The 13817-nt window shown below is 39.1% G+C and overlaps 1 protein-coding gene across 2 annotated transcripts in view; it reads right to left on the bottom strand.

Moving 5' to 3' along the window:
* RIC1 (RIC1 homolog, RAB6A GEF complex partner 1) overlaps positions 1-13817 on the bottom strand; it is a 65683-nt gene that overhangs the window by 34664 nt on the left and 17202 nt on the right. The window contains exons 4-7 of one of the 2 annotated variants that reach the window (XM_066618370.1): positions 6054-6161; positions 4133-4275; positions 3336-3469; positions 2161-2252 (exon numbers count right to left, since the gene is read on the bottom strand). In XM_066618370.1, the coding sequence (XP_066474467.1) occupies positions 2161-2252; positions 3336-3469; positions 4133-4275; positions 6054-6161 (477 nt within the window). The remainder of the gene's footprint in view (positions 1-2160; positions 2253-3335; positions 3470-4132; positions 4276-6053; positions 6162-13817) is intronic. The other variant, XM_066618371.1, reaches the window with a different exon arrangement.

Raw genomic sequence — 13817 nt, 5'->3', positions numbered from 1 at the left:
GAAGCACCTAGCTCAGACACAATTGAAAATAATTGAAAATACCCAAATCTGAAGCAGGTCACCAAGGCATTCACAGGTGGGAATCCATTCATCACCCATATCTCTGATTCTCCCACCCCCAACTAGGGCGCTGCTTGGCATCTACATTGCTGGGAATTCATCCACCTCATGGAGGCAGCACCCAGGTAGGGCAGTACATGGCCTTCTCTCAGACCTTCCCAGAAGCACAAGGAGGGTGATGAACACCCAGCAAGTAGACTCTACAAAGAGCTCCGCCCCAACTTATCTTGACATTCATTCAGTCAGAAAGCTAAAAATGAGAGAAAACTGAATTGCAAGTACATCTGCTTTGACCATTTAACAGTAATTTCCAATATATTACATCTCCTAGATAAAATATATATCATTTATTATATCTGTCAAATAAATTGGCAACCACAATTTATCTCCATTAATCAGGCTGAAGGCCAATGAAAGATCCATAAAGGTTGTGCACAGGGATATGCTCCAATATTTCTTTTGGGGATCCTCAATAGTTGTAGATTAAGTTCAACAGAGCATATCAATCAATAGATCTCATCCAACCCTGCAGTAATATTAAACTCCTGCAAGACATTTTCATGAGACACAGAACATAACCAACAAGCAAGAGGTCTGTTCCAAGGGAAGGACAAAACAACCACCAGTTTCCTTTCCCAGAGGATTCATTCAACCCTAGAACTATATGTAGGATTCGGGGGGGGGGGAGCTGTGTGAAAGAGAGGAAGACATGCTAGAAAGCCAAACTGATCCTGGATTTCTGCCTAGGTTAGAAGCGTCATCATATGGGTTCCCATTGGTGACACATACCAGTACTGTAGCTTACAGTAATACTTGCTCATTTACAGACACAAGAACAACTAGATTGCACACATCTCTTTGAAAAAGAAATGGGCCTTTGCCTACTTCAGTTCTAGAGATTTACCTACATTCACATCCTTGCACAGTCCCAAGATCAACTTTGCAGGAGTTATCTTAAAGGAGAAAGCACACATGTGTGTCCATACACACACACACACACACACACACACACACACACACACACACACACACACACACACACACACACAGAAAACTAGAATAAGATCTGTTCACATTTTTAACAATGCCTTTAGTGTCTTCCATGCATTACAGTCAAAAACTGATCACATACACTGAGTATTTAAGGTTGTAATTCTATGCACACTTTCCGGGGATAAGCCCCATTGACTACAATGTGACTTACTTCTGAATAAACATGCATAGGATTGGGCTGCAAGTATCTCAACTTGATAAACAGAGCTCAATTTAACATGTCTGTTTCAAATACCCATCACTATAAAATTTCCACTGTCATAACATGTGCTGGTGATGATATATGTCAACCTAGTAGTACAGACATCTTAGAATTATGATTCCTTATCACTAACATGAAATCTATGCAGTACTCTAGTCACCAAATTAAGGAGTCATCTGTTTGAAATGTGCAGTGCCTTTCAACCCTGAAACAATGTTTGTCACAGAAGTTCTCCTTCACTCCTCCAAACCTACTCCTTCAGTTTGGAGTAGGGTGATGCACAGAGCAAAGAGAAGGAAGCCAGACTACTAATTAACATAACCTGCCACATCCATCCCAGGAACAACGGCATTTTCACACATATATACCGCAGGAGAAATTGGTACATTGCTCTGAAATATTATCTAAAAGTAGAATAAGAAGAGTTTCAAGTTACTCAAAGTAAGGTGACCAACTGGGAGCAAAGATCTGTCTAACAAACATTCCAGATTACTGGAACTTCACGTGTTTAGACAGTTTAAGCATGCAAAAAATTTAAGAGTGTACTTCGTTATGGTGGTCAGAGTATCAGCAGTAATGAAACACCTGCCAGTTCAAATCTCTCCTAGTCTGACATGTGATTTGCAAAATGCTTTGCTTCATTAATAACTGGGTTCCAAGAAACATTACCCTCAAGTCAGGGCATGTTCTGTATTTTTCTTCAAAGTACAGGTAAAATTCTCTTATAAAAGGCCTCCCAATCAGGGAGTCAGAAACTTAAAGTACAGCTTTGTTTAAAAACAGATATATTAAAAGGAATACATCAATTTCATTTCCTTCAGACTCTGTTGAGACATACAACTTACTTTGCACATCCAAATGCCATTAATCTGTATTTGTTGTTTACAGCTACACAGGTTCCATCCAAAACATCTTGTGCCCAAATGCCATGGAGCTGCTGCAAAATACATTAAAGGATTTTATAAAAAATCAAGTTGTACAATCTTGATTCTCAAACCTACTACATCTTGAAAGTATCCATACCACACAGTCCCTTTTGAGTGCAGTGACACTGAATGTTCCATGCACTGCAAACACAACATAAAAGATTCTTTCAAAGTTTGCTTTTCCCCTCCTCCAAAAGTGAATTCCATATGACACTGAAGTTGTTAAAGCCAATTTTGTTAAGTTGTTAAAGTGAAGGTGCTAGCCAAAGAAAGTTAATCATGACTAAGGTTGCAATCCTATATACACTTTCCTGGGAGTAAGTGCCACTGACACAATGGAACTTAAGCTAGTCACAAATAACGCATTTCATAGATTTCAGGGGTGTATAAACATTGCAAACTTTATTTGGATACAACCCCTTCTATCAATAGCTCATTGGTTTTGTATGTATTACATAAGAACAGCCCTGCTGAATCAGGCCAAAGGCCCATCTAGTCCAGCTCCCTATATCCCACAATGGCCCACCAGATGCCTCAAGGAGCACACAAGACAATGAGATACTTGCATCCTGTTGCCTGTTCCTGTTGCATATACACATGTACGATATTTGTCAAAACACACAGCATGCCAGGAATTACTGTTATTTAGGGCTCCTTTATATATTCATTTCTAACAGAAATGTAAAAATAGTAAAATAGGTCTGGACTTGACTACTCACTGATCATTATCTTATTTAAGAGACAATAAGAGACCCTCAAGGTGGCTCACTTTTGGAAGAGTGACAGTACATGGGCAAAGTCACCCAGCGTACATATGGTCAGCAAATGTATTAATGTTGGCAAGAAGTAGGGGGAGTTGGTTCCTAGTTTAAAGGCCTGTGGGTTGCCCTCTTTTACGTTGCCTGGACTTCTCTTGAGCAGCTTCTTTTCCTGTCTTGCTGTTTCTGCCTATGTATAACAATGGCTGCAGGTCTCTCTTTGTTCCAGTAAAGGTCTTAACAAAAATCAGTTTTCTGATTTTCTGATATGCAACTACAGTCTAGAAAAGGCAATTAAGTGACAAATGAAGTGCTAGGTGCAGTAAAGAAGCATACCTCTGCTGTGAATCCACTTGACATTGGTGTAATAAAACCAACTCTGCCATCATTAAACACAACAGCAAATCCATCAAGAGTAGCACAGTATTCCATATCTCTGATGTGCACATCTTCAAAACCCAAAAATGAACCTGGTGAAAAATAAGGCCAATTATTAAAAGTGCCATTTTTCTACTGTAATCTTTATAATTTTTCTACATAATAGCAGAATATATATAATGTATGTTAATAATATAATGGAATAACATTCTATACAGTCCACATCTATAGAATAGGAAATGATCGCTAATAGGAAAAGCTGAGACATAATTTTATGTATTCTATGAATTTTAAGTGTTAGCCCACTTGGGTACCCTTCGGGAGAAAGGTGGATTACAAATCCAATAAATACTAAGTAAAATAAAATAAATAATCCCCTTTTAGCATATACAGTGAGGCTTCCTTAACCATGGGCTTGGCATTTGAGGATCTGAATATCTGCAGATGCCGAGCCAATGGTTGGAAGGCTTCAGAGGACCTCCTGGATGTGACTGGAAGTGTACTGGATAAACCAATAGTGCCTTCCAGTCGTGTCCAGAAGGCATCTGAGGAGGCTGCGAGTCCACATGTGACCTCTGGGGGCTGGGAGTGGCCCCCAGGTAAGTAATTTTGGTGTCACACACACACCCTCCTGCATATTTCATTATCCACAGAATTTGGTATCCATGAGGGCCCTGGAATGGATCCCCTGAAGATACCGAGGGCCCACTGTAGTATGTTTCCCCTTTTGGAACAAATAGGAAAGAAATAAACACCTCTAGAAGAATGTAGGTCCAGAGAAAATGGTACTGTACAGAGGTTTACGGCTTTTCTTCCATTTGTCATGCCATTCCAATGAATAAGATGGAGCAGACCATCAACAGTAGCAACAAGTAGATCCTCTGGCATGGACTGTAAACTACAAGAAAGGTATGTTAGTCAATACGAAGACCAAACAAAGAAAAGGGTGAATACATACCATGGACAATTACATAGTTGTTAGAGTTTGGAATATTTTTCATTTACATAATTAGCATAATGCTTCGAAAAGAGTGATTTTACCCAGAATGGCAAATTACTGATGTTTTACACTAATAAATTTTAAAATAAAAGCAAGCATTTCAGCAATACGAGGCATAGTTCAGGAAACAAGGGAGCAAAGCCATAGGCAGTGACAGCACAGCCAATATCCTCTCTCTCTTCTTGGCCTAGATCCACGTTCCCAGGTCCACTTGGACTTGTGCCAACAAAATTGCAAGTGCAGTCTGATTAGACCCATTTGGGCAGCAGAGGTTTACCCCTGGGGCAAAGAAACAAATGGTAAAGGTCTCCAGAGGAGACCTCCAGGACTGCTCATCCTCCACAGGATGCACTGCATGTTCTGGTGACACAGCTGCATTGGCAGCAGGGGGAAGGATTTAGTTAGAATTAGGCTGCCAAAGAATTATTTCTTCACAGATGAAAGACGTGAACAAATGCAACAAAGTGATAAATGTATGAGGAAAAGCATAAAAATAACAAATTCAAATGATTCCATAATATATGAAATTTACACTGCTGACAATTGCAGTATTCTACTTTTAGGTACTTCAATATTTATGAGATACAATTAAAAAACCCAATTCTATGCATCATAATACTGCAGGAAATTCCAGATTAATGGAGCCACTAAAAACGAGATGTGTATACTAATGTGTAATATAATATAATATATAACTGAGACTATCCATGTCTAATACATACAATTGATGAAACAGAAATAATACATTCACTACAGTGTGCATGCATGTGCACAACTGTTACAGTGTTTCAGGGAATTTAAAAATTATTTGAGAGATAGTGCACTGCATTCTAAAGAGTATGTTTCTAAAGTGTGCTTTCAGAAACACACAAGAGTCAAAGAGAATTATGATGCTTGGATCTCACGGTTCCAGACACTGAAGTTGGAGTTTACATGCCACTCTCAGTATGTCTATTGTTATCTGATTATCAACTACCTATCAGTTTGAAAGCAAATTCGGACCATCTAAAAATAAGGCTATTGTTTCTATATGCTTGGGGATGCACGATTTATGCACAATTATATATGTTTTTAAATGGAAAACTCAGATGTCCTGCCCCTCTGGACATGCCCCCTTCCTTGCAACACTTCAACACCTTATCCAATGTTGCTGCCAAAGGTCCTCTGATCCTCAGCAGTGGCTATTCAAAGGACTCAAAGGCTTCAAGAGGAACAAAGGTGTGGAAAAGTTGGCTTTCATGTGGGTAGCACTCTGGATGCTACCCACAGACTAGACATAATTATCAGCAAGCATTTAAAGTTACCGGGAAACTCAAGCTCAGTTGTTATGGGTAACAACTCTGCTGTTAGTACAGCAGTCACATCAACATCCATACTGTTAACAAGTGGCCAGGTAGACACTGACATTGTTACAGTAGCATACAGAATGTAGTATTGGTACTTTTATCAAATACTAAACAAAACTTCTAAAAATCTATATTCCATCCAAATGAAAAGATAAACACATTCCATGGACATGACATGTAAGCTCCTTTGCTTGACAACATCACACAAACCCATTTTCCCCATCCATCAAATGCTGTGTCAATCACTTCTTTATTTACTGGCACCACAGATTCTGCTACATGCCTAAGACTGGTACCAATAGCAGATATATAAATGGGAATTCACCATACCTTGTTATAGAAGCTTGCAAATCCAACACCTGTTTCTTTTCTAGAATTAATGATGGGGCACATTGCTCTTCTTTAAAGTGTGGCGTTCCCTTCACATGCGGGCTTCCTCTTTAAAAAAAAAAGAGTACTCAACAAAATTTTAAGTAATAAATGTTACAGGGCTCCCTAAGGGTAATTCCAGATGGCTAGTTTACTCTATGAAATTATCACATGTGTCCATGCGCTATTTACAGATTGTTCACACTGACACCCTTATTTTCCTGGTGGTAAAATAGTCAAGTTTATTCTTAGGGAATCCAATAATAATTTAAAAAGCAGCAGAGCAGCAAAACAGTCACAAGTATTGGCATCTTTTTGACATTCATCAGGCCATAAGAGAAACAAAGGTAAAAAGGGAAGGGGACAGACATTCTGGGCTGCAAATACACTTGCTATCTACTACCACATGAAGGAAGACTGTAATTCCAAATGGAAAACCAATGACTGTCTATATGAAGAACATTCCCTGAAGTGCCCTCAGCTACTTCTTGAAATAAAGCTACATCATCCCTCGTTATCCACTGAGGTTCTGTTCTAGGAGGTTCCACTAGGAACCCCTAGTGGATTAAAAAAATCCGTGGATAAAAACAGTGGAGAAATAGATTTAAAGACCCACTTCCAGGGTTCTTGCCCCTCCATTGTTCCTAATGGAATAAGATCTTGCCTCAGCATCTGCAGGGGTTTGATTCTGGGACTCCCTGCTGAAAACATAAAATGTGTTAAATAAAAGCAGTTTAAAAAAAAAATAAAAAAGTGCATCCCTTTGTAGCTGTGATTTAAAAACAGCTTTTCTTACTGCTGCAGAGAGGCAGTCAGCAATCAGAAACGCAAAGTACCTCCTTCCATTTGTCTGGCTCAGCTGAAGAATGGAATGATCACTTGCATGACTGTCTCTCTACAACAGCAGCAGTTTTTTTAAACTGTGATTTTAAAAGGATGTGTTTTTCCCCTTCTCCAGGGATCTGCATATTCCTTCTCATTTGCAGAGGCCATTCGTGTTCAGTCAAATCCGTGTATAAAAAAATCAATGTGTAACAAGTTTGGGCCTGTATATATTATGACCTAAAGAGAGATTATATACTACATTACACATGAAACGCTAATTGATGGTTATGGGACTTTGCTAGGAATCTTGGATACAGAATGGATGTGGACACCAAGAGTGCAGTTCCACTTCTGTTCTTCCCTAGCTATGAGGCAATTTCAAGGGAGTGTCATGACATGAGAATTATCTATACTGTTACTCAGCCCTAACATAAAAGAGCCACATTTTCCATGCAACAGGAAACAAACCTTGTCATTATACAGAATGTAGTAACAGCAATGTGTGATTACAGACTCTTTTGCACTTCTTGAACAAGAAATAAACAGCTTTTAAAAACTTATTTATTATTTTAATTACCATGTTAAACTCAAGACAACAGCTAACACAAAATTTTAAGACTTCCACTTATCTCTACTACAGTCTTACAAACATACATAATATCTAACTTTATAATATTTAATACAATAGAGATTAAACTTAATATTAGATCCCTCTTATATCTATCTCTTCTATTCAATCTCCAAATCCACAGGTATATAATTCATTATAATCTAAACTCTGCAGGAAAATCACAAATTGCTTCTACTCAGTCAAGAATGAATCTATTTTCTTAGGAAAATAATTAGCTTCTCAGAGATTATTTTCATGAGACGACTGCCCCATATAAAACAAAGGTTCTAAAAAAGTGGCACTGAAGCCAAAAGTAATCAAGATGTGAAACAGTTCTTACAAAAAAAAAGATTAAGTACAGAGCCTGTAGTTCAGGACTGAAGTTTGTCCTAATTATAAAATGAAGACTTTTGTAAGCATTGGTTGCCACCTTGATGGTGCGATGGTTTTCACGCAGATAATTAATACAGTCATGACAGAGAATTATAAAAACTGGTTAACAGGTCAGACAAGTGTGAGAACCCAAATCTCTTCTAAGATAGATCCCTCCTTTAAGCAAGCCAGTACAGAATGCTTATGCTCCTATCAAGGATCATACTGCCCTTATGAAGCTAAATACTCTTTCAGAAGTCTGTTCAGTCAGCTTCAACACAGATGTCTTAAGTCCAGGCCTCAGTTTTATGCTTATCACATGAATGTGAAAGCCAGAATCTTTAATAGGACAAAACACATTTAGGCAGCTTCAGGTCTGAAGGTTTAAATCCAGGCCTCAGTTTCATACTAACTGGATGCTACAATCTCTCTCAGGATTGAACCTTTTTAGACAGCTTCAGTTCAGAAGACTTATTCCTATATCTCAGTTGACCACATCTCAACTCCTGAATAATGAATGCTGAGGTAAAAACAAATTTCCCTCTTCCTTATCTTAGTGGAATCTTGGCTATTTGCTTCAAGGAAGTTAGCAACAGTACCAGGTTAAAAAAACAGATAAAGACTGTAAGTGATGAACCTAACTGTGGAGGAGCTGAGCGATGACTTCCCCATAGCATAGGCTCTAGGCAATGCTAACAGCTCTTTCTGATCCCTCATAATAATAGGCAAAGAGGTTCATAATGTGGGTCCCCCAACACAGTCTTGCCTACTGGTTAGGGGAGAGGAAAAAAATTTTTTTGTCCAAAGCAAAGATAGTTCTTTTTAAAAAGAGCTAACAAGTACCAACTCAAAAGAGATAAAACAAAGCTAAAAATACAGGCAAAAATGTCTTCATTTTACAATAGTGAAGAAGAAAAAGATAAGTGAAAATAGATTCTTTTACAGCTGCAGAAGCAGCAGTCAAAAAGAAACTGAGGAATAGAATGTTCTACCTTTCCTAAAGGCACATGGCTATGCATGGGGTTTCCCCATTTGAAGCAAAATTTGAAGTTTCTAAGGCCATCTCTGCACATGAACAAAACCCCACATACATGTAACTGCACAAAAAAGCAGCAGCAGGTGGTTCAAGTTGTAGACAGAGCAATGAACCTTTATGTACTATCCAAATTGTTCATGACATGGCTGTTCTAAGCAGATGGATGGTTTGGAATTCAATAACATATAACTTCCTCCATAACCAAGTTAAGAAATAAGAGATTAAAGAGCCACAAATACAATCTCAGTTCCATGTCTGGGTCAAAGCTAGACTAGCAGAGATCTAGGAAATCTAATGTGTCTAGGTGTGTCTGGAGCTAAAATTCATTGGCCTCTTCTATAACCTTTCCAAAAACAGAAATGTTGGGACAGAAGCCATATTTGGCCACTGACTTGCAAAGCAAAGATTTGATTTTCTAGTGAGCATGCCAATTACAGAAGTTTTGTTGTTTTGTTTTTTGGTAATGCAGAGCCCGAGTCTAAAACAATTCCTTGGCATGTATATTGATGTCTCCCACAATAAACTTTTTTTTAGAAATCTCAAGCCATCATCAAGAAGAATTTGATGAACTTAATCAAGGAGTCTAGCATGTAGCAAAGGAACAAATAACAGAAATATATTTATTTTATAGAATTTATACCCTGCCTTTCTACCCTGCTAAGGGCACTCAAGGCAACTTACAATATACAGGTGTGTGCCACTTGACAGGGATACATTCTCCAATCCCCCTTGTTATACGATTAGGTCATTAAGTGAACATTAAGTCCAATCTATTGCCTTTGTTGTGTAAATAGACACCCCCTGCCAGACACTAGGTGGCTGCACAGGCTGCTATTGCATCTTCAAAGATCCTATCCCAAAGTGGATTAAACTAGAACTCTCTGGGCAAAACACCAATCCAAAGGTTGGTGAATTCTGAAACACCAATGAAATCTTGGTGCTCTGTTTACCTTGGCTTTGACAGTGAACATGAATGATGCCAAATGTTTAGAAATCTATCAGTATGGGATGTTAAGATCATGAAACATGGGGTTCTTCCTTGTTCTCTTCCTTCTCATCCAGTGTATTTTCTCTCCTCCAGTTGTGCTAACACTTCAAATGAGTGCTCACTATTTCCCCTCCAACTCTCTGGTATCCATTAATTACAATCCTGCCTGGGTTCACAAGTTCCGAGAAGGAAAAGGCCTGAGGACATGTTTCTGTGATCATCAAGCTTGAACTAAGGACAAACACAGTCTTGTAACACTTTCTTTGTCTAGTACCTTAAATAGTCTTCTCCACAAGCTATAAATTCATTAATGTTGCTATATTTGAAACTTCCCTGCCTTGCTCTTTCCCTGTCACAATGGCCAGCTTCACAATACATTCCATCTGCCTCCTTCCCCCAAACCCAATCTCTGTACTTCCCCCACAGATAAAATTCACTTATCTCAAAGAGAGCTAAATTTAACACATTTCTTTCCATTTAAAGTCTTAATTTTAAACATGCTCCAACATACTAAGCCAGCCTCTGAAATGATCAGTATGATGCAATATTTGTATCCAACAAAATAGAGACGTGTTATATATATGCAAGGTGGTTACAAAAATTTCAAGTGCTTAGATGCAGCACACATCAGTCTTAAGCCTGTTTTCGCATTTCAATTGCTTTGACCTTTAAACAATGAAAGCATGTTGCTGTCAGAAACAGGAAGGAATGCTTCACTATGCTGCCACATCAGCAGTTGCTGATGTTCTGTTCAAAGTTATTACAGTCACTTCTCAAAGGTGTCTAAAGAAAAAAAGAAGGGGAAGGCCTCAGGACTGCTCCTAGTGGGCAAGAGGCCCACAGCATGCAAAACATTTCAAAGAACTTATACAGTATTAACAGGGTACTATATAACTAAAATCTACAGTAACTGTGACTTTAATGCAACACTGGGACAAAATGGCAACAAAATTTAAGAAAAATTTTGCATTACAATTCTAGCAAAAGCAGAAAAGGCTATGCTTATATTGCTAGTGATCTCTTCTGAAATAAATTTCTCTACAACAGGGGTGCCCAAACCCTGGCCCTGGGGCCACTTGCTGCCCTCAAGGACTGTCAATGCAGCCCTCAGGGTATCCCCAGTCTCCAATGAACCTCTGGCCCTCCAGAGATTTGTTGGAGCCTGCACTGGCCCGATGCAACTGCTCTTAGTGTGAGGGCAACTGTTTAACCTCTTGCATGAGCTGTGGGATGAGGGCTCCCTCCACTGCTTGCTGTTTCTTGTCTGTGATGCTGCAGCAGCAGCAAAGGAAAGGCCTGCCTTGCTTTGTGCAAGGCCTTTTATAGGTCCTGAGCTATTGCAAGACCTTCATTCATTCATAAAAGTTCATCTTTAATATATCCATTTATGTAAACTTATTCAAATTTTAAATGTAAATTAATTCTTTTTTTCCCCGGCGCCCGACACAGTGTCAGAGAGATGATGTGGCCCTCCTGCCAAAAACTTTGGACACCCCTGCGCTACAAGTCCAAATTCACATAATTTACTGTTGTTCATAAGTTCACATATGCTGAACTTGATCTTGTCTGACATGAGCCTAATTCCAGATACTTACACAAAATAACTTTTTGGGTTAAGTCTTAGTCTAATGCTATTTTTATTTGGCTTAATTTACTATATTTTAAATCGATTTCCCATCATCACACTAAAATGCTGGTTGAAGACTGAACTGCATTCTTTGTGCATGAACTTGGGAACAGCATCCCAGAACACTATCTTTCAGCCAAAGGTTGACACTTTGAACTGGAAGACAGATCAAGCAGTTGGAACAGTGCCATCTGTACTTCTTTCTCCATTCAAATATCAACTGATATTTATACTTTGATTTTTCTACAATGAATTGAATAGATAGTCTGAGGAAGACAACCCCTCAAAATCCAACACTATTGCTGCCATAAAGAAAGTCTCCATTAACACCCTAGAAAAGCAAGTTCTTTCATACACACATTCCTTTCCACACTATCAGCCAAAATATGCCCCAACTGGATGTTAGCTTTTGCACAATACTTCCATAAATCCATTTTGAAGGATAACAGAATATAATCCCATCTGTATTCAATAAAAGAGATGACAGTTTTGCTTAAACAGGGCAATCATGCTGCTGTCCTGTCCACCTGTAGGTCCAAGTCAGTTATTTTTAATATGAAAGAAGCATCATCTAGAGAAGAAAATACCCAAGGTTACTGGAAAGAGATCAATACTAGAACCTACTGTCTCCAGTTACTGGCATTATAATGACTACAACTGAAAATTCTACTTTATTATATTAATTGATTAGCTCTATGAATTCCAAACTTCTGACATCATCCAAAGTAGATTCTTTTTTTTCTAGTGTGAAAGAGTAATTACCTGCCCCTTCAGGAGATTACTCATGCTACTGTTGCTGCCTGCATGGAAGGAAGGAAGTCCAAAGTAACAACAAATGCACAGATGCAACAAGGCACTTTCTCTCTGTACATGTACTTTAGGCTCACAGAAGCTTTTAATTCCTTACTAGCAATTTTCTCAATGCACAATTATTTTTGAGAATGACTAGTTAATAATTTGTTAGCAATATTTTAGAAGAAGATTTAGGCCTAACCAATTTTCCAGCACTGACATAAGGGCAATGCAACTCTGAGGTAAGGGAACAAACACTGCCTTACTTTGAGGCCTCCATGACTGCTCCCCAACTACAGGATGTAGCATATGCCCCACTGGCACAACTGTACCAGTGCTGAAAAGTTGGTTAAGTTTGCACCCTTAGAAACATAACTCCAAGCATTAAAATAATGAGCAAATGACTTTCAAATCCAAACTTAATTTGATAAAGTTCTTGTGGGAATAATCTATCCAATTTTGTCCTCCTGGATCATTTCAGGCTTCCTTTTAACTAGGATGATTAAAATACACTGAAGTAGGAGTTAGTGCCCCTTGTTCAACATGCAAGGCAGCACAAGCCACTGTTCAGCAGAAGGGGAAAATCCTGCTCTAGGAATTGAAATGATTTATTCAAAACACTTCTATCCCACCTTTCTAATTAGATACCATGAACTGTAAAAGCAGTTTCACTACTATTAATACAGAGACCAAGCAACCAACACATTATACAGAGAACTATCATACATCAAATGCCAGCAAATGCTTTAGACCAGTGCTTCCCAAACTCCTGCAGGGGAGTTGGGAGCACTGTAAGTATGTGGGGGGGGGGGGGGGGGAGGCAGCAACATGAACCCCAGGTTGAAAGGGGTTTTTTTTTTCTTTTACACTTACCCACAGCCAGCGCTGCAGTCCTAAGCAGTCCACAGGAGCCCTCCACAGGGCTCCCCATAGCTGCAAGTCTTTTAAAAAAGAAAAAACAGGCATTTCACGATGAAACCAGAAGTACCCTTTTTTTCTTTAGACATCTGCAGGTAAGGGGAACCCTGTGGATGGCTCCCCTGGCCCCCTCGGGACTGCAGGACTGGCTGCAGGCAGGTGAAAAAGCAATCCTCCCATCCCTGGCAGCAGCGTGATCCTGGGGATTGTGTTGCTGCCTCCCCCTCCGCCCCTTAAGGGATAAGTGCTTCCCTGGCTGGTGGGTTATGACCCACCAGTTTGAGAACCACTGCTTTAGACAAATACAAGTACATTAATTGGCACCTAGCACACAAAAATACAGGAGGCTGACACATAAACCTATGAGAGGCATTTTTAAAATGGAATACCACCACAGAAAAGGTCGCCACTCATCCGACCTCTGACAGAGTGGGTAGCTGAAATAGGCCTCAGCAAAAGACTATTAAAAGCCAGATCAAACTGTCAGTGTGTTCTGATTCACATGATCTAAAAAGTTTAAAGTAGCAATATGGGGTTTTGCCTCTTTTATAAAAGAT

The sequence above is a fragment of the Tiliqua scincoides genome, chromosome 2 (genome assembly GCF_035046505.1).
Source record: "Tiliqua scincoides isolate rTilSci1 chromosome 2, rTilSci1.hap2, whole genome shotgun sequence".
NCBI lineage: Eukaryota > Metazoa > Chordata > Lepidosauria > Squamata > Scincidae > Tiliqua > Tiliqua scincoides.
The sequence above is the reverse complement of the archived record's forward strand: the minus strand, read 5'-3'. Positions and strand labels throughout refer to the sequence as shown.